At 44.1% G+C, this 21,562-nt stretch overlaps 1 protein-coding gene across 2 annotated transcripts in view; it reads right to left on the bottom strand.

Moving 5' to 3' along the window:
* KIAA1549L (KIAA1549 like) overlaps window positions 1-21,562 on the bottom strand; it is a 316,042-nt gene that overhangs the window by 51,036 nt on the left and 243,444 nt on the right. For both annotated transcript variants that reach the window (XM_061381086.1, XM_061381085.1), the window contains exons 14-15: window positions 11,945-12,123; window positions 3,324-3,541 (exon numbers count right to left, since the gene is read on the bottom strand). In XM_061381086.1, the coding sequence (XP_061237070.1) occupies window positions 3,324-3,541; window positions 11,945-12,123 (397 nt within the window). The remainder of the gene's footprint in view (window positions 1-3,323; window positions 3,542-11,944; window positions 12,124-21,562) is intronic.

Genomic DNA, 21,562 nt, shown 5'->3' with positions numbered 1-21,562 from the left:
CCAATAAAGAATGTGGTCTAGAGCAGATCAATGTCTTGGGCATCTGGGGCTCAAACTTACTGGAGAAGTGTGGGAGATCATTATTTTTAAATGTAGGTTTCATTGTTATTCAGGTATGGTAAACCCAACAGATCGGGGGATGACCGCCATTGAAGAGACGGCTTGTATACTCACAGATTCCGAGAGGAAAGGGGCACACCGCACTATAGAGGGCCACGGGGGAAGCACAGGGTCAGTCACAAGGCAGGGGGAGTGCAGGGAGAATGTGGGCAGGAGCCTTTATTGTGGCTTTCATGGGAAAGAACTGGAAAGGGGTGATTTGCACAGGAGATTAGGCCAGAGTGCAGAGCCTCTGTGTGCAGGAGGCAGCTGGGGTCTGAGTTCCCGCTTCTCTGGTTTGTGTGTGACAGCTGCATTTGGACATGAGAATTACTGTCCCAGGAACTGGCAACGCAGCACGGGGAGGGGCAGTTTCTCCAGGGGCCAGACCCCAGATGTCAAATCATCAAATACAGAAAGCAGAAAATGTGGTTCTTACAACAGGGTAGAGTTCTCTTGCCAGGGGTGTTTATCTATCAGCCCGCATCTGTCACGGACTGCAGCTGCTCCAGAGCACGTTAACTACCCGACACTTCTGCTTGGGGAGTTCATATCAGAGTCACAGATGTTTGCAGTAAGAAGGATGCTGCTGGCCTGTAGGGGGGCCCAGGGGACATATAGGGGGCCTCTGATAGCACCTGCCTCAGTTATATTATGTACTTTGTATCTCTGAAGACATGAAGAGTTTATAACATAAAAATGGGGGTGTGCTCTGACTTAAAAAAAGCTGTGAAAACTCTTTGAAAGGGGATCAGGATGAGTCAGCATTTGGAATCTAAATTTTGATTTGATTTATTTAGGTCTCAGGGTAAGATTCTGGTTATTGATGCTATCACTGGCCTAGAGAATGGGTTCCTTACTCGTGCCTTACAGGGGCTGGTCACTGAGAGCAGAACCTCTAGAGAGCTGAACTGTGAAAGGTAACTAACAGGTATGTCTCACCTGTGATAACAGGTGACATACAACAGGCAGCAGTGGACAATGCCTGGAGTCAACAGCAGAGTGTGACAAGAATAGTGTTTGAGGGACTTCCCCGGTGGTCCAGTGGCTATGACTCTGTGCTCCCAATGCAGGGGGCCTGGGTTCGATTCCTGGTCAGGGAACTAGATCCCACGTGTACAACTAAGCGTTTGTATGTGGCAACTAAAGATCCCTCATGCAGCAACTAAGACCCAGTGTAACCAAATAAATATCTTTTAAAAAGAATCTCCAAGAGCTTACTAAGTCTCTTTCTCGACATTGATCTTTCTCTTCTCGTCCCCATCTCTTGCTGATCTCATCTTCCTTTCTACCCCCACCCCACCTGATTTGTGGTTATCTCTAATTTTCCCATAACTGATCACAGTTTTTAAATTAAATCCTTTCTTCAACAGACATTTACTAAGAGTTGCCTGTATACTCCCAGCATCAGAAGGCTAGCAAAAGGCCTTAGGAAACCGGTCTGATCTTTTGTGAGGCAGTGGAGATACACCTCTCCAGAAAAATGTTTTGTTCATTCTCCTTATAAAATCTCTTCAGTGAAAATTGTATTTAACTCTCAAATAATTTCCAAACTAAGTTTCACATACTTGTACATGATTTCTGATTCATTTTCCAAATGTCAGCAGGAAACCCAGGAAAAAATAAATCCCCACTCCAGTCTATAAAAGACCCCTGAAGTAAAAAGTCCCGAAGTGTGAAGTAAAAGCCAAAGACGCCCCCAGTCTCCCAATAAAATCCACAGATGTCCTTCCCTTTTTTTCTACGGTTATCAACACAGGGGTATGCGCACTGTGATCCCATCACAGTGTGATTTAACACCAACAGCTTGTCATCCCCACCAAGCCTAATAAGAAACCTGGAAAATGAAGCACTGGCTTAGAATTCCCTCTTTTCATTATTAAAAATAAATGATGCAGATTCCATTCATAAAATTTATTCCCCACTCCCAGCTTGACTATGTGGCTTCCATCTAAGCCCATCACATAGTCGTTTTGGCTTTTTATAAATACCCACTCAGTCCAGGAACCATCCTGTCCTCCCCAGGGACCTCTCTAGAGGCTGTGTCTGTGAAGGCTATGGTTTGGGTTAGAGCACTGGCAGCTCTGAGTCAAGGGGCAGCTGCCAAGGAGAACATGTATTTAGAAGAGTTGGTCTCAAGTCATGAAAATGCTTCTGGGGGAAGTGCCTCAGAGGGGAAGGCAAAAAAGAGAAGTGAGCCTATTGAGCTTTGCTGACATTTACCCCTTTTCTCTCAGATGGTAAAGAAACTGCCTGCAATACAGGAGATCGGGGTTGAATCTCTGGGTCGGAAGATCCCCCTGGAAAAGGGAATGGCAACCCACTCCAGTGTTCTTGCCTGGAGAACTCCATGGACAGAGGAGCTTGGCAGGCTATAGTCATAGAATCAGACCTGACTGAGTGACTAACACACACACGCCTTTTTCTAGTAGGTGAAGCCGCTCCCTGCTGAGTTAGGAGCAAAGTTTAGAAGGTTGCCGATTTCAGCCACCAGGCCTACCCCTCCCTTGCTAGGGCAGGCCTGCCTTTTAGGCTGCACATTTCAAACACCCATCACACTTGTGAGCAAGAAACTCTTGGGCTCGTCTTTCTCTCCCATTAGGCCTTAAGTTCCACAAAAGCAGAGACTGGGCTGTTCGGCCCACCATAAAATATTGAATGAACAAACACATGACCTTGACAGTATTCAGCATCATGCCTGGTGCCCAGTACAGAGCAGGAGACAATAAAGGTCAAATGGACAAGTCTATGAATTAAAGACAGGAACCCAGCATGGAGATAGGAGTAGCTGTGCAGTAAATATTGATTGAAGCTGAATAAAAAGGTGAGGCATGGATTCTGTTTTTCTTATGCAAGAGACAGTAAAATCATTGATGAATACACTGTCCCTTGATCTGGAAGTTGTGTAACCAGGTGGGTGATAATTACATGCGAACCCAGCTCTGAAACAGCTACAGGTTTGAAAACATCATTAAAAGCTAAGGGACAATTATGGTTGTTTGCCTAAGTGTTGTTTTTCAGTGGTTTTAATTTTATTTTCTTCCAGACTCACTGTGGAACTCCTGCTTGTACAGACCAGTGCGGCCCAGACCAGCAGCCTGCAAAGATGACAGTCCTCAGGTGACAAATAGAACCAGAGACCTGGACGGTACGGCCCAAGGCACCCCCTGCCCTCATCCCACTAGTGGTACAGCGACCCCTGGAGAATCCCTTAGGAACTGCACCTGTTTTTAGCTTCGGTGAATGGGGCACACAGTTCTGGGTCTGGATCCAAGACGTGCTCAATTTCCTTTGGTGCTTTTTCATACATCTTTTTCCTTTCCGTCTGAGCCTTGCTAGCTTCCACCGGGGGGAAGTCGTAGTAACCCTTCCTCTTGGCTTTGAGGCGCAGCTTGTTCCGATAGTGCTCGATGTCTGACTTCTGCTTCAGGGCTTTGTTCACCTGGGGAGAGAAACAGTCTCATCACGCGTGGTGACATGCAGGTGACAACGACTGAATAAACAAGTCTATGGCCATTTAGCTGATGTCCAGCTGGATAAGACCACCAGCTCTTGAAGGGCTAGAGTTGGGATGAATGGGGTGGCAAAGGGGAGTAGACATTCTGCTTGCAAGGTCTCCCCACTCTATCAACCTGCACTTGAAAGCTTATTTTTGTCAGTCAATAGCTTTGTTGTTGTTGTTTAGCTGTTCAATCATGTCTGCTCTTTTGCAACCCCATAGACTGCAGCCCACCAGGCTCCTCTGTCCATGGGATTTTCTGGGAAAGATTACTGGAGTGGGTTACCATTTCTTCCTCCAGGGGATCTTCCAACCCAGGGATCGAACCCATGTCTCCCCATCTCCTGCACTGCAGGCGCATTCTTTACTGCTAGGTAATTTTGAAGCCTTGCATGGCCATTATTGCCAACTGGTTCCTGCTCACCTGTCAAAAATACAGATGACTGTGCTAAATAAATTAACAAATGATATGAAGATGTTATGTCCACAAACAGAGTTGAATGAAACCTGCCTGATACTGAACAATGTGGAGAACCATTGGAGCTGTTTGCAGTCAGACTTGATTACATCTGTATAATCATGTATAGAGAATGTTTTCATAGCTAAGATTTCAAGGGACAATCATGGAAAGGCTGGTAAATGTGGGGATGATGTCCACCTGGCAGATGAGGAAACTAAGAGCCAAAAGAGCTAAGTTAGTAAAGTGAAGAGTTGGGACTCCTAGTGAACTAAGACCTCCCCTTACAGATTCTGTGCGGTGCCATCACTGTGGTGACTTACGTGCATGATGTCTTCTTAACCTTCATGACAACCCATAATCAGAGGTGGGGTCAGGGTTTGACCTTGGACAGTCTGTGCCAGAGTCTGCACACTTAGCTGCTAAATACCCTGCGCCTCAGGATGAGAAGACAAAGACGCACAGAGGGTCCAAGGTCTAAGCCCCTGGACTATAGATTCTGCCCAGGGAGTGGCTGGGGGCTGGGGTTGGTGTGGGCTTGCCAGAATTGGAGCTTTCCATTTGGAAGATGCTGAAGGCAATGGTCAATCGGCAGAGCATTGGAGCTGCATGCAGAGCTGGCAAAAATCCAGAGGCCCAGACCTGCTGAATCAGAATCTTCAAGAGTGAGGCTTGGGCATCTGTAGTTTGCAAAAGTCCCAGAGCTGACTCTGGTCCCGAACCTGGGTGAGAAACCTCTGGCACTGATCAGTGGTTTTCAAATTATATTCCATGGATTTTTGGAAGATCAGTAGAAAATCTGAGAGTTAGGAGTCTTGCCCTCCAAAAGCCAATACACAGCTATTTTCATATTGCTTTAGCAAGTCTAGGGACCTGGGCTAAGAACTGTTGCCCAAGGGCTCCAGGAGGGTCCTCAGGAGTCAGGGAAGTACAGGGGCAGCAAGAAGAGGGGGCTGAGTTGCTGGTCCTCATTCCCAATCAACAGAGCAGCCGCCCACGCTCCTGTCTGCTGTGTTGGACTCCTACAAAACAGTGTGTTTGAAGAAAGGATTAGGGGGTGAGAGAAGGCTTAAGGTCCAGCGGTCTCAGAAACTTGAGGTCAGATCCCCAGGTCAGGCTCTGCTGAGCTTCTGAAGGCACGTGTGAAGTACACAGGTGGCAAGACCAGGGAGGACAGGAGGAACCGCCTGGAGGCCCCAGGGACATGGCAGAGGAGATTCCTTACTGCTGCAGCCAATGCCAAGGGAGGAAGAGGGGGTGGGGGGTACAGCTGTCTCACCTCCATTTGTGTCCCTCCTAGACCTGAAAGTCCCCCCGGTAGCAGGGTCCAAAGCCTGGAATTCTGGGCTTCCAGCCATTGGACCCATGAATCCCTGACTCACTGTCCATGCTGCTGACAATACTTTAGACTAAGCTCTTTTTCTTCTTAAGTCTCTTCTGTTTGGATAATGAACTTAAAATCTGCTAGGACATCAGGACTCCAAAAACTAAGGCTAGTAGTACTACGTTCTGCAGAGGGAACTGCTTGTTCCCCTCTGTCCTCCGGGTCCCCCTGCTGCCATAGGGAAGCACAGGAGCAGGGTCCCCTCTTGAGCCAAACTTAAGTAAGTTTGCCAGCAACGCAGGGGAAGAATCTCCTTTTAAAGTCAGTCTCTCTCTCACTCATTCCCAACTCTTCATGAAACATTTACCAGAGCTCACTGGGTTTATATGCAAACACTCTTGGGAGGATAATTCTGTTGCTTTCAGTCATTTACATTTTAATGATGGTGTGGCATAAAGCTGGGGCTAAGAGTATAGGTTCTGGAACCAGACCAAATGCCTGGTTCCAGACAGACCAAAAAGCTCTGTCTTTCCCTAGCTGGGTGACCCTGGGCACATTACTTAACTTCTCTGTGCCTCAGATTCTTTCAGTGTAAGAGGGAGATAATACTACTGCCCTCGTAGAGCTGTTGTGAGGATTGCAGGAGTTCACACGCACCGCATGCTTGCAATATGGCCAGGCACTGAGACCAACTCTAAAACAGGCTATCTATTTTACATATGGGAATGAATATGTTTCCACACTGCTCTCTCCATTCATCTTGAAGATTTTTGTATGAAGAACAGAATGTAAAAATAATTTAATTGTATCTTTTGTATACTGAAAAAAAATAAATCTTATTACCATTAATGTGGGTTGTGCAGGGTTCATTTTCATCAAAGACTAAGGGAAACAGAGTCTGACGGAGACAAGGGGAGGGGAAATGAGTAGCTTTGGGAGCACAGAGCACTGAAGTGAGTAGGCTTGGGTGGAGTGGGGCAGTGGAGGGGGCTTTGTGCTGAACAGCATGGGTGCGGCACTTTGGGGGCCGGGGGTTCAGGGGAGGGGCGGGACGAAGAAAGGAAGGCGGACAGGCCGCGTCTACACTGCTGTCTTAGAATGTCTCTGTTCCTTCTTTGCCCATGGGAGTTGCTCTGGTTGTTTTTTCTGGCTTTTGTTTCCAGAACGAAAGAGGAAGGGGCAATCCAGCTGCAAGAAGCAGCTGTGACAATACAAACCAACACCCGGGGGCTTTACGGGTTAGACACAGCAATAGCTGTGTTTGGTCAAGTAGTGGTGAGAGTGCGGTGCTTTATGAAAACCCGTCTATGCAGCTAGCTCGGAAGCCAGGAGCCTGAGCCCCTATACGTATCCCATCCTCTAGGATAAACTCTCAAATGCCCAGGACACGGTTCAGTGTGGAAGTAGAGACTCCAGTCCTGACACTTTGCACTGCTCGGTGATTCTAGCAACGTACTGATCCAGGGGTAAGATACATGTCAACTGATGTACAAAGCCAGGGGTTCACCAACATGAGGCCACATGTTATGTAGATGCTTTACTTTTACAAGGTTTGAAGAAACAAACTGAGGGATATATTTTTTCTAACTCTTGCAAAGATCTCCCCAACCTGGGTCCTGATGGTATCTTAGGCTGCCAGCATCTCACAAGTGTTTAATTGTTCCCTCATTCCACTTTTCACTGAGAAAACCAGCAAAGAGAAGAAGCTAGCATGACATCCTCTGAGCCAGGAATCCCTTTCTGGAATCTCTCCTAAGATGACATTCCAAGAGAATTTCTAAGTCAGAGATGAAAGTTAACATCGTCAGTAATTAGATATATCAATATCAGGTACTTCTTGATTCCGTGGCCATGAAGGGGCACATCATTTCCATGGATATGTGAAAAATTCATAGCCTCAATCCAATCATAAGAAAACACCAGACAAATCCAAACCGAGGGACATTCTACACAGTAACTGGCCAGGACGCTTCAAAGGAATAATAGTCATGAAGAACAAAACAGTCACAAAGGATGGAGGAACTCTCCCAAACTTGAACTACCCCAAACTTGTTTGGGAGGAGGCTCAAGAGACAATTAAATCCCACATGGGATCCTGGATTGGATTACAGAACAGAGAATGGACATGAGAAAGAAACAGGTGAATTTCAAATGAGGTCTGCACATTATTCAACATTTTTCAAATGTTGAATTTGAAATATTCAAATATTCAAAATATTGCACCAATATTTTGTTCCTGGGCTGGATCATTTTTTATGGTTACACAAGGTGTTCATATTAGGGGTAGCAGGTAAACAACTAGCTGGATAAAGGAATTCTCTGTACTATTATGGCAACTCTTTTGTAAATCTAAAGTTATTCTCAAAATAAAAAGTTTCTATAAGTCATGCATGAAAACTAAAACCGAAAAATAGCTGGTTTGAACAAGGGGAGAGTAGTTTCCCAAACAATGGTGCACTTACTCAATCAAGACATTCACAATGATTGTCAGAAAGACAACAGCAACACAGCCAATGCTTAAGATGTAAGATATAAGGTGGTCTGAATACGATAAGATTCTAAAATATACATGAGTTTGAGCAAACGCTTGAAGAGAAGGTGGAAAACATGAAAACAGAGGATATGTTAGGGTAGTGAAATTAAGTGGTCTTTCTTATTTTCTGAATTTTGTATGCTGTTATTCTGTTTACTTTAAAATAATCTTTAAAAGAATTACCTACAATTCGTACAAAGAAAATTTATGGCTTTGAGGCTGTGTTTTCTTCACTTAAACAAGCTGCCTGTAAGAGAAGGAGGAAAATGATAAAATAATCTGCCTTAAATGTCACAAGGCAGCAAATTACAGAGAACAGTTCAGGGCTCTTTTTCAATCCAGATGCCAGCAGGGTCTATTCCTTCAACTGCCAAAATGTGACATGTATACAGTTCTGGACAGGGAGAATGCTACTCTGTTCTCCCGTGACAGTGTGATGGGTCTGGCTGAAAAAGAGAGTGGTAAGTTAGATTTAGCCGACATCTGGAATCTGTCCCCATCGCTAAGCTGGGATAAAAAGATCCAGGCATGGCGGCCGTCACCTGGGTCCATACTGGGTAGAGGGTCTTAATGAAGAATAGTTATCAGTGCATCAGTGATAACCTCAGAGGCCTCTAATCTGGGGCTTGAGTGTCCAGTGGCAGAACTGGGCCCAGGGAAAGATTCAGTGGCTGTGATTGGCTTTGAGAAGATATACAGATTCCCAAATTGTAGGGCCTAAGGGCATTAAGTACTTGATCAACGAATCCTGGATGGTTAGCTGACTAATGATAAAGTATACTCAGTCACTATATAAAGCACATCTATTTCTGCTTTATTGACTATGCCAAAGCCTTTGACTGTGTGGATCACAATAAACCGTGGAAAATTCTGAAAGAGATGGGAATACCAGACCACCTGACCTGTCTCTTGAGAAACCTATATGCAGGTCAGGAAGCAACAGTTAGAACTGGACATGGAACAACAGACTGGTTCCAAATAGGAAAAGGAGTACATCAAGGCTGTATATTGTCACGCTGCTTATTTAACTTATATGCAGAGTACATCATGAGAAACGCTGGGCTGGAAGAAGCACAAGCTGGAGTCAAGATTTCCAGGAGAAATATCAATAATCTCAGATATGCAGATGACACCACCCTTAGGGCAGAAAGTGAAGAGGAAGTAAAAAGCCTCTTGATGAGAGTGAAAGAGGAGAGTGAAAAAGTTGGCTTAAAGCTCAACATTCAGAAAATTCAGATCATGGCATCTGGTCCCATCACTTCATGGGAAATAGATGGGGAAACAGTGGAAACAGTGTCAGACTTTATTTTGGGGGCTCCAAAATCACTGCAGATGGTGACTGCAGCCATGAATTAAAAGATGCTTACTCCTTGGAAGGAAAGTTATGACCAACCTAGATAGCATATTGAAAAGCAGAGACATTACTTTGCCAACAAAGGTCCATCTAGTCAAGGCTATGGTTTTTCCAGTGGTCATGTATGGATGTGAGGGTTGGACTGTGAAGAAAGCTGAGCACCGAAGAATTGATGCTTTTGAACTGTGGTGTTGGAGAAGACTCTTGAGAGTCCCTTGGACTGCAAGGAGATCCAACTAGTCCATTCTAAAGGAGATCAGCCCTGGGTGTTCTTTGGAAGGAATGATGCTAAAGCTGAAACTCCAATACTTTGGCCACCTCATGCGAAGAGTTGATTCATTGGAAAAGACTCTGATGCTGGGAGGGGTTGGGGGCAAGAGGGAAAGGGGATGACAGAGGATGAGATGGCTGGATGGCATCACCATCTCGATGGATGTGAGTTTGAGTGAACTCTGGGAGATGGTGATGGACAGGGAGGCCTGGCGTGCTGTGATTCATGGGGTTGCAAAGAGTCAGACACGACTGAGCAACTGAACTGAACTGATGCTCAGTCACTCAGTTGTGCATGATTCTGTGACCCTATGGACTATAGCCCTCTAGGCTCCTCTGTCCATAGGATTCTCCAGGTAAGAATACTGGAGTGGGTTTCCATTTCCTACTCCAGGGGATCTTCCTGACCCAGGGATCAAACCTGCATCTCCTATATCTTCTGCATTGGCAGGTGGGTTCTTTACCACTAGCACCACCTGAAAGCTAATGATGATGATATAATAATAACATATTTGTTGTATGTTAGACAATATTCTATGTGCTTTATGCATATTAACTCATTTGATCCTCACAACAGTCCCATTGTACAGATAGAGATACTGAGGCACAGAGAATTTAAGCTGTTGGTGATGGACAGGGAGGCCTGGTGTGCTGTGGTTCATGGTGTTGCAAAGAGTCGGACACGACTGAGAGACTGAACTGAACTGAAGGTCACGCAGATATTAAGTAGAAAAGCCAGGACTCACATTCTTGCAGTGTGGCTGGAGTCCATACTCTTTCAAGCAAAGTGCTCTTTTTTACTGATGGGCCACAGTAAGCCACAGAGAGGGAAGGAGTGCTGGACAGGGAGCCAGGGGACCTGATCATCATGCTGTCACAATAACCTGCAGTGTGACTCTGAGTAAGCCACCTGAGCCCTCTGACTTCCATTTCTTTGTCTAAAAAAAAAATGATAAGGTTGGGATACAAGTGCTGTATGAGTCCACAACTAGTTAAGTTCTTTTTATTTTTAATTAATTATTTATTTATTTTTATTTTTGGCTGCCCTGTGTGGCTTGTGGGAGCTTAGTTTCCGAACTAGGGATCAAACCCAGGCCCACATAAGTGAAAGTGTCAAGTCTTAACCACTGGACCTCCAGGAAATTCCCAGTTAAGTTCTTTTTAAAAATTGATGAACAAAAATAAATAAATAAATAAAAATAAAAATTGATGAACATCAACTCATCATCCCTCTAGGCAGTTCAGTCTTTCTGTTGAGAAAACAGAAGGAGCTGCGGGATCAGGTCTATAACAGGCTTTTTCACGTGGCCTGGATGGGGGATGTGGACAAGCCGCTGAAGGGTGTTTACAGTAGCCAGCTGTATGGGGTCGTGGTGTGTTCCTCAAGGTGTGGTGGGAAAGAGCCTTTAAAGCTTGGGAAGTCTCCCACACAGTACAGGTAACCATAGCCAGCCGGGTATAAACAAACATAGTGAATAACCAAACTGTTGAATGACAACAGAGAATAACAATGAAATTATGTGTGTGTGCGTGCATGTATGAGGTATTCACAAGGAGGTCCCATAAGCATGGCCTTAAGGGATCACGAACATCTTCAGCCCACTGACCATTCTGCTGCAGAAGATGGAGAAATGGCAGCTAATTTTTACCCAATTTACTCTCTTGTTCTCCCCTAAACTGCCTCTATCTATCATCTATCTGTCTCTATCCACCCATCCATCCATCCATCCATCTGTTTTTCTTTGGTGAAATCTCTGATGTACAGTACTAATCTTTTTAAGACTTAGGAAAATTGACTAACATCACGCTATTCCTGGAAGCACACAAAGGGTTGCTTCAAGCTTGCTCAAAGAAATAAAAGTCATTTCAAAGCCTATGTAGTGGGCCACATTCCCTGTCCATATCTCCTCTGGTGCCCTATCAATTCCAGCTCTCTCCATCCCCACTGCCACAGATATCCCATCCTGACCACTTTAGTGGTGTTAGCAAGAAAGGAAGCAGGCTGTGTGAGTGAGGGATTAGGGGAAGCAGAATTATGGGTGTTTCTCTTCATAATGACAGTTTTTTAAAAAGTCCCCTATGGGCTTTCTGGCCTGGAGAACTCCATGGACTGTATAGTTCATGGGGTCACAAAGAGTTGGACACGACTGAGCGACTTTCACTTCACTTCATTTCATGGACTCTCTGATGAAGGTGGAAAATGCTCCAAAAACATCACTCAACAAACTGGTTTGGGGTGACCGGTGTACTGATTCATTCCACTGAGGCCTGCACATGCGGAGGTAAAAATGACCCCCAGAGTCCTGTCCGTACACCTGCACCCGGGGCCCCCAGGGGCTCCTCATTGGTCCACGTTCACAGAGGCCTGGCTGCACCCACTCTCTCCCGCTCTGTCCTGGGGTGCTCACCTCGCCGTTGAGGACAGCCGGCTCCTGGCTCCTGTCCGAGGTGGGGTGCACCACGGGGAGGGCTGTGGGTTTTATTCCAATGAGTTGCACAGACCCAGAAGACGTGTCAAAGGGATCCACAGCCGCCTTGCCAGAGTTGTCAAAAAGGACCGCTCCTTCCTCTTCATCACTCGCCGGCACTAAAGCATAACATAAACACATTGATTTTCTGTTGTAGGGGAGTTGTGCCATCGTGGGGGAATGTATGTCAAGCTCACAGCCTAAGGACATCATTTTACTCAAAATGACCTCAGGAACAACAGCGTCTGGTTCGGTGCCAATGGCTCACCGCTGCTGAGTGTGGCTTTCTCTTAAAATTTACTATCTATACTCTTCACCTCGCCACTGGTTTGAATTTAAACGGCAAAACCATTCCTTCAAAACTGTGACAGAACACATTTGGGGAAAAAAAAAACATGTTAATTTGTTCTCTATATTGGGGTCGGAGATGGGGAGAGTGCCATTTGGCCAAACTAGGTAGCTATTCTTAAAACATGATAATCAAGACAATAACAGCACTCAGTTAATCTCTGTCACCAAAGCCACCCATTTTCACATTGCATAAAGGTTGAGTCTTCCCTGGTCAACCAGCCACAGTAATTGCTGCTGAAACTTTTTTTTTTCCCCTAAATATTGTTTCTCCAGTGACTAAGGTTTTGGTTTCTTTCATTTGTGTAAAATCAAAGAGAGCTAAGAAATAACCACCGAGAAATGAATTTAAAGCTACAGTGAAAGTCACTCAGTCGTGTCCGACTCTGCAACCCCATGGACTATATAGTCCATGGAATTCTCTAGACCAGAATACTGGAATGGGTAGCCTTTCCCTTCTCCACAGGATCTTCCCAACCCAGAGATTGAACCCAGGTCTCCTGCATTGCAGGCGGATTATTTACCAGCTGAGCCACAAGGGAAGCCCTTAAACCTATAGACAACTCCCCTAATTACCTAGAGCGATTTGCACCTACATTCTGTTAAACTAACGCTCCCCTCTGACAGAGGGTTCTGCTGCAATTGCTGAATGACAGCCATCTGCCTTGTGCATCCATAGATAGGCTGATGGAGAATGTTCCAGGGCCAGTGGTACCTTGCTGATTTACTTAAAGCACATTCCCATTAAATAACTATATGAATGACCATTTACTAAGCATGGCTTGGCAAGAGATAAATGAAGCCTATTCAAACAACCAATCCAGTAAGCAACTTAGGAGCAAAATAGGTGTTATATAAAATATGAATGTAATAGAAATGTATTCATCTTTCCTCCTGTCTCACGAGATTGGGATGTCATTTAAATTATTGAGAAACACATAGTTTGTGTCATTCTGTCACTTATCATAATCACAGAAGATTTGTTAAATTAAGCCAGGTAAATTGCTATTTTTACAAAAGTCTAACCATGGGTTATAACTGGAATATTTGGGGGTGCTGAGGACTTATTTGTAAATAGGTCACTGATGAGCCAATGACAGAGGAAGACCTTTATTCAGATGTGTTACCAGATGCATATATCATTTTAGAATGTAGTTTTGCTAGGCAGTTCTTGCTTTCCCATCATTATCTCCCTCCCAGACAACTGCTATGAAGTTCAAGATGGCACCAAGATGTCTTGGTGTATCCAAGTTGCACTCCAAGATGGCACCAAGTAATTCTTGCCTCATAGTCACATAGGACCAACCTGTGTAACAAATAGGTAACTGCAGAAATGACAATGCATTGCTTCCAAGTCTAGGTCATTAAAAAAGCATTGTTGCTTCCACCTTGGTCTCTCTTGGATTACTTCTTACTCTAGGGGAAGTCTGCTGCCATGTTTATGAGACCACTAAAGTAGCCCTATGGAGAGGTCCATTCGGCAAGAAACTGAGACTCCTGCCAACAACTATGACAGTGAGCCATCTTGTAAATGGGTTTGGCCAGGCCTTTTGATGGTTACAGCTCAGCCCAACATCTTGACTGCAACCTCATGAGATACTCTGAACCAGAATCACCCAATTAATCCATTTCTGAATTCCTGACCCACAGACATTATGAAGTGAAGTGAAGTGAAGTCACTCAGTCATGTCCGACTCTTTGCGGGCCCATGGACTGTAGCCTGCCAGGCTCCTCCATCCATGGGATTTTCCAGGCAAGAATACTGGAGTGGGTTGCCATTTCCTTCTCCAGGGGATCTTCCTGACCCAGGGATCGAAGCTGGGTCTCCTGCATCACAGGCAGATGCTTTACCCTCTAAGCCACCTGCTGCTGCTGCTGCTAAGTCGCTTCAGTCATGTCTGACTCTGTGAGACCCCATAGACGGCAGCCCACCAGGCTCCCCCGTCCCTGGGATTCTCCAGGCAAGAACACTGGAGTGGGTCGCCATTTCCTTCTCCAATGCATGAAAGTGAAAAGTGAAAGTGAAGTCGCTCAGTCGTGTCTGACTCTAGCGACCCTATGGACTGCAGCCTACCAGGCTCCTCCATCCATGGGATTTTCCAGGCAAGAGTACTGGAGTGGGGTGCCATTGCCTTCTCCGCTAAGCCACCTAAGTGATGTCAAAAACCTCAAACTAAATCAACATACTTTTAAGAACCTCAAACTAAATCAACATACTTTCCCAGAGTAAGGCAGCAGGTTGATCAAAACGTCTTTACTTTTTGTTAGTATGCTAACTCAGGGCTTGTTACAGCAATACTTTTAATCTCATCCTGATTAGTAATGATAATGCTTGCTCCTCCTGACAGAATGTATTATTAGTCATTGTTCAATCTACTTATAGAAATTCCTGGTTAACTGGAATTGCTGCTTAAGGAGTATCTGGTAGCACTTTAAAATCATGCAGCATAATTTTGGGTGTCAGAAACACGACTACATTCTACTCCTCTGAAAATGGATAACTTGAGTGATAATAACCCAAACACGCTATCTCATGACCACATCATTTAACAGATTTGGTCTTGCTTGTGAAACAAAAAATAAAAGGCTTCATTACCTATATTTTATCTTTGTATGAGAGGGTAGGTCTCTGCTTGAATACTGCTTTGAGAGTGGGCTCAAATCACCCTCACAGACATTATGTGAGATACTAAATTTAGATAGTCATTTTTGGTGGCTAGGTGTTGGGGTAATTTGTTACACAGCTCTAAGTAACTAATACACTTCCTAAACAACCCCCTCCTCTGAGCTTCCACTCGGCTCCTCCTACTTCTAAAATACACATTCCACTAGCAGCTAGGATGGGTTATCTCTTCAGGAGATAACCAGATCACAGCACTCCTTTGATCAGAACCCTCTGAAGGCTTCATCTCTCTCGGAATAAAACCAAGAGTCTTCACTGTGACCTAGAAATTCTGCACCACGTGGCCCTGGCCACCGTGCTGAACCCATTCCCCAACTCTCCCCTGAGTCAGTCTACTCCAGCCACAATGGCCTTTTGAACACAGCAGGCTTGTTTCCACCTCCAGGATTCTGCATTTACTATTCCTTCTGCTCAGACTGCTCTTTCCATGATTCTTTACCTGCCTAGTTCCTTCTTATTTTTCAAGTTGCTTCTTAAAAAAGACTTCCTTTATCCACCAATCTAAAATAACTCACCTCATCCCTCTATTATTTCTGCACCGCCTTTATCACTATTGCTGTATTGATTTAATCTGCTCCAATCCCCTGCCACTAGAACATAAGCTCCATTCATGCCCCTCTTTTTAAAGTCTGATGACTTTGCCTTTAACAATGTCTTATACACAGTTGGCTTTCAATAGGGATTTGCTGAATGAGTGAAGGAAGGACTAAAATTTCCTGACTTGGAAAAGGAAATGCTGTTAGTACCTGCAAAACCAGTAAACATGTAGAAGTTAAAGTCTTGCTATCATGAAAGCATTCAGAGGTTGAAAAGATGGTACTTTGCATTTTTATTGCTTCCAAATTGTGATACTCTTACTTCCCACCCCATGGTCAGGTAAAGGGGGAGCATAACCATAATAGGTCAGGAAAAGGATACCCTGGGAACTATAAACAGCAGCTCTTTTCCGTCATCACTTAAAGTCATATTTAGATTCACACAATAATTCCTCTAGGTTTCTTTAAGAGCAAAATAGCTATTCCCCCGGCCCTCCAAAATAAAAGACTGTGTGGAAAAATACATTAAAGGGCACTGCATTGAGTGCTAATACATTAAAGTGTTATGTGAATACAGCAGGTTCATGAGAATATTTAAAGCATGATTTGTCCCCTAAGAAAAAAGCATGAGGCAATGCTAAGAAAAGGGCCATGGTGAGGCTGAGAAAGTCCTAGAACATCATCATGTCATCAGTAATTGCCACCAAGCATCCACCCCGTATCTATTTGTGTTTTGTTTGCATTGCTGGTTTGAACTTCAGTAAATAAGGCTGAAAAGAGATTTCACTTTCTCCTGTTTCAACCGGCAGGAGGAGAACCTTCCCATCAGAGGCAGAAAATGCCCTTAAACAAAATGTGTTCTTTTGTGGGGGGAATCTTTATTAAAGCTCAAAGACAAATAATCTACAACTAGAATCACTGCCCTTTGGGTTGCTTATCAAATAATAAGTGAGTCTCCATCTCATTGAGAAGGCAAAGAAAATAAAAACTAAAACTGTTTTTGAGTGAATATCTCTAACAAATCCTCAAGGGCCCCTGCCAAGAAAGTAGTGATTCATCCTCCAAGCTCTCTGATTCTTGTCTCCCTCCTGTCCCATGATAGCTAGGAGGCAAGGTCTGATTAAATTCTGAACCCTGGCTGTGAAATTACGTATCTTAAAGGAAGGTACACCCTTATGGGTTTATGGAGGTTCTTTCTTCCAGATAACTGAAGGTATAAATACATACATTATGTTCTCACCTTGAACTCATTTTTAACTCCTTCATGGAAAACACTCTTCTTAAGGTGACATTCATTTTCTTTCAGAAGTTTGCATGCACGTGTCTCAGTTTCTCAGTCATGTCTCTCTTTTGTGACCTCATGGACTGTAGCCTGCCAGGCTTCTCTGTCTCTGGGATTTTCCAGGCAAGAATACTGGAGTAGGCTGCCATTTCCTTCTCCAGGGATCTTCCTGTGGGAAGGACTGAACCTGTGTCTCCTACATCTCCTTTACTGGCAGGCAGATTCTTTACTACTGAGCCACCTGGGAAGTTTAAGCATCTGTATTTAGTTGAGAAAATGCCAGACTGTTTTGCTTTCAAAATCCTAGCTCTCACATCTATCTTTCCCATTTATATTTAAACATCATCTTGAAATAGACTCTAAAATTGCCTATAGCTATGGTAGGTATGGACCAAACAGAAGCAGAAGATATTAAGAAGAGGTGGCAAGAATACACAGAAGAATACAAAAAAGATCTTAATGACCCAGATAACCATGATTGTGTGACCACTCACCTAGAGCCAGACAACTTGGAGTGAGAAGTTAAGTGGGCCTTAGGAAGCATCACTATGAACAAAGCTAATGGAGGTGAAGGAATTTCAGCTGAGCCATTTCAAATCTTAAAAGATGATGCTGTGAAAGTGCTGCACTCAATATACCAGCAAATTTGGAAAACAGCAGTGGCCACAGGACTGGAAAAGGTCAGTTTTCATGCCAAGCCCAAAGAAGGGCAATGCCAAAGAATGTTCAAACTATCACACAATTGCACTCATTTCACACGCTAGCAAAGTAATGCTCAAAATTCTCCAAGCCAAGCTTCAACAGTATGTGAACCGAGAACTTCCAGATGTTCAAGCTGAATTTAGAAAAGGCAGAGGAACCAGAGATCAAACTGCCAACATCTGTTGCATCATCGAAAAAGGAAGAGAGTTCCAGAAAAACATCTACTTCTGCTTCATTGACTATGCTAAAGCCTTTGACTGTGTGGATCACAAAAAACTGAAAAATTCTGAAAGAGATGGGAATATCAAACCATCTGACCTGCCTCCTGAGAAATCTGTATGTAGGTCAAGAAGCAACAGTTAGAACCAGACATGAAACAATGGACTGGTTCCAAATTGGGAAAGGAGTACATCAAGGCTGTATATTGTCACCCTGCTTATTTAACTTCTATGCAGAGTACATCATGTGAAATGCCAGGCTGGATGAAGCACAAGCTGGAATCAAGATTGCTGGGAGAAATATCAATAACCTCAGATATGCAGATGACACCACCCTTATGGCAGAAAGCAAAGAGGAACTAAAAAGCCTCTTGATGAAAGTGAAAGAGGAGAGTGAAAAGCTGGCTTAAAACTCAACATTCAAAAAACAAAGATTATGGCATCCAGTCCCACCACTTCATGGGAAATAGATGGGGAAACAATGGAAACAGTGAAAGACTTTATTTTCTTGGGCTCCAAAATCACTGCAGATGGTGACTGCAGCCATGAAATTAAGATATTTGCTCCTCGGAAGAAAAGCTATAACAAACCTAGATAGTAAATTAAAAAGCAGAGACATTACTTTGCCAACAAAGATCTGTAAAGTCAAAGCTATGGTTTTTCCAGTAGTCATGTATGGATGTGAGAGCTGGACCATAAAGAAGGCTAAATGCTGAAGAATTGATGCTTTTGAGCTGTGATGTTGGAGAAGACTCTTGAGAGTCCCTTGGGCTGCAAGGAGATCAAACCATCAATCCTAAAGGAAATCAATCCTGAATATTTATTAGAAGGACTGATGCTGAAGCTGAGGCTCCAGTACTCTGGCCACCTGATGCGAAGAACTGACTCATTAGAAAAGACCCCGATGCTGGGAAAGATTGAAGGCAGGAGGAGAAGGGGACGGCAGAGGACAAGATGGTTGGATGGCACCACTGACTCAATGGACGTGAATTTGAGCGAGCTTCAGGAAATGGTGACGGGCAGGGAAGGCTGGCATGCTGCAGTCCATGTGGTCACAAAGAGTCAGACATGACTGAGTGACTGAACAACACAATGACAGCAGCTATGTTAACTAACGAAGCCACTGAACTACAAGTTTCCCTATCCCCACCCCACCCCTGCCTTCAGCCACATTGCATATGAGACAGGCTTTTCCTTTTAAAGTTTTGATTTTCACAAAAAAGTAGAGAGTTAGAAGCTACTGAGGCAACCAACCTGGTGAAAACCAAGAACAATTTTAGAATAACAGCCTGTTAAATGAACATTTATTAATTAAAATCAGTAACCCTAACTTCTAGGATGGACACTGAGCCATAAAACAACATCTGATTATTCCATACCAAAAGAATAATCTATTCTCAGAGGTTATATTCACACAAGCAGTACTTTTTGCAAGCTGACAATGTGATGGAAATACACCTTATACGTTTTCCACAATTCCATTCAATGTTATTTTTTGCTTTCCCTTCCTTCCCTGTTTATCTTCTAATCCAATAAAATATGTTATTGATGTTTTTGATGAACTATAATATTGTATTGTGATAAAGTGGAACCTGTGTTAAAAAAGGACACTTGTAGGTTCCATTGAAGGTCCAGCCTAGAATTCTAATGTGCTTCAGCATCTGTTGAATTTTACATTAAACGAGTTGGTCCTTTCATTTCTATTTGAAACTTTCAAAGTGAAGCCTCACTGAACAGGAACCTGTGGTCAAAGAGAAGTGACCAAGTCTGAAAATTCACTGTGTTTACCTTTGGCAAAAAATAAAATGCAACGAAGCACTGTAAATTTGGATAAAGGATGGCTTTTTAATAAAACAAACATATTAAAACCTCAACCTGGTATAGTAATTGCATTTTATTCATGCACTGGCTGTTGCTATTTCTGAACCTGATATTTAAATAATCAAAGTGACCTAAAGGAACTAAGGAGGCTGGCAGGAAGGGTGGGGGGAACAAGAACAGGAAGGTCAGCGGGAACATTTAGAGAACTCAGTGTCCCACTGACTGGGCCAGTGGGGAGTCATGGAGTATGAAACTGGCCCTGCCCCTTCCTCTTGTACAGATTAAATGCAGGGAAGGGGGAAAGGCATCCTCTTGTAAGAGAGTATTTACTGACAGAAGAGTCTGTATGTTGCAAATTTTTAAGCAAGTAAAAGGGCATAGAGCAGTATGTACATTGGGCTCATTGTACAAAATAAAACAAAGCAATACAACAAAAAAGCAAATATACGTGTGTGTTGTCATATGCATAGTCAATAGGTCTGAGAGAGACACACTGAGTTATTTAAGACCCTTTGAAGACTGGGGTGGGTGACGGGGCAGCTGGGGGAGGATGGACTCTGATTTCAGTTCAGTTCAGTTCAGTCGCTCAGTCATGTGCAACTCTGTGACCCCATGGACCGCAGCATGCCAGGCCTCCCTATCCATTACCAACTCCCGGAGCCCACCCAGACTTTACACATTTCCAGGAAGAATATAAAGGAAGGTGGGGGAGGAGTGTGCCAGGAGTAGGAGGAGCAGGAGGGCCTCTTGATTAGAGGTCATGGTGGTCACCACATTTGGTTAAAACAGCCTGCCCCTATGGTTTCATGGCTCACTGTCTCTGGGTTGCCGCACTCCCTCTGCCCACCTCTCTGATGATCTCACTCAGGAGGAAAGAGGAGAAAGTTGCGAAGTTCACATCTCCCTAAGCCGGAGCTCCTGCGGTCCCCTGTGTGTTGGCTTGGCAGAACATGAAGTGGTCCCAGGTGGGGTGGTTATTCCAGGAAAACCCCATACGTCACACCCTGATTCTGGCATGGAATGTACGATCTCTATGTTACAGAGCATAGAGGGGTTTAGGAAAAGAAAAAACTTTAAGAATCAAATCGGTATGCCAGTTTAAACAAATGCTTTACATAATGGCCAGAAATAGGGACCACGTTTTCCCTACAGAAGACAAATCCATTGTGTCACTCTTTTTTGGTCAAAAAAAGAAATAAGTGATATTTGGAAACGAAAGAACATTCTGGTGCTCTCTTCAAGACAGAGTCCTTGAACCACACTTCATCAAATTCCTTTTTAAAAAAAAAGCACAGCCAACCAGAGTGCCAGACTGTTTGCCTTTTCACCTGGCATTGTTATAGGATTCCGTCTATAACCCTTGGAGATCCAAAAGGAATTTTCCCTGATCTGAGTGGCAGAGACATCATACACGGAAGGATCGAGCAAAAATGAGGCTCAGGTCAAAAGTAAGATGAGGAGGAGGGCGGGAGGCTGCACAGTGATGCCTGACAGAGGCCATCTATAGACGGTGCGACAGCACAGCAAGACGGCTGTGACCACTTGTAAACAACCCCCAGGACCAGTCCTTACGGGGAGGGAAAAGACCTGCCCTAGAGAGAAACTAAATAGTTAAGCTGCCCTGGAGAATAAAGACAGGAGCACGGGCTGATTTTTATAGCGACAGATTTATTACTGTCTTATTTTTCCTGGGGGAGCTAGACTTGTACTATCTGGATTCACAGGCACAGACTGAACCCCTGAAATTTATCAAGGGACTCAGGGCATGAAAATGAAGGGCAACCTCCAAGACAAGCATCGGTTCGGAAACCTACCACCCTAGTGGACCTGGTGCTAGAAATCAAGGCAATTCACCCCAAATAAGAAAAATCTCTAAGCAAACCTCAGTTCAACCTGTAAATGAGGTTTTTCTGAACAGTCCCATAAGAACAGAGGGCAGAGGTAGTTAAACAGTATAATTCAGGGAAG

Source organism: Bos javanicus, chromosome 15, assembly GCF_032452875.1.
Source record: "Bos javanicus breed banteng chromosome 15, ARS-OSU_banteng_1.0, whole genome shotgun sequence".
In the NCBI taxonomy this organism is placed as follows: domain Eukaryota; kingdom Metazoa; phylum Chordata; class Mammalia; order Artiodactyla; family Bovidae; genus Bos; species Bos javanicus.
The sequence above is the reverse complement of the archived record's forward strand: the minus strand, read 5'-3'. Positions and strand labels throughout refer to the sequence as shown.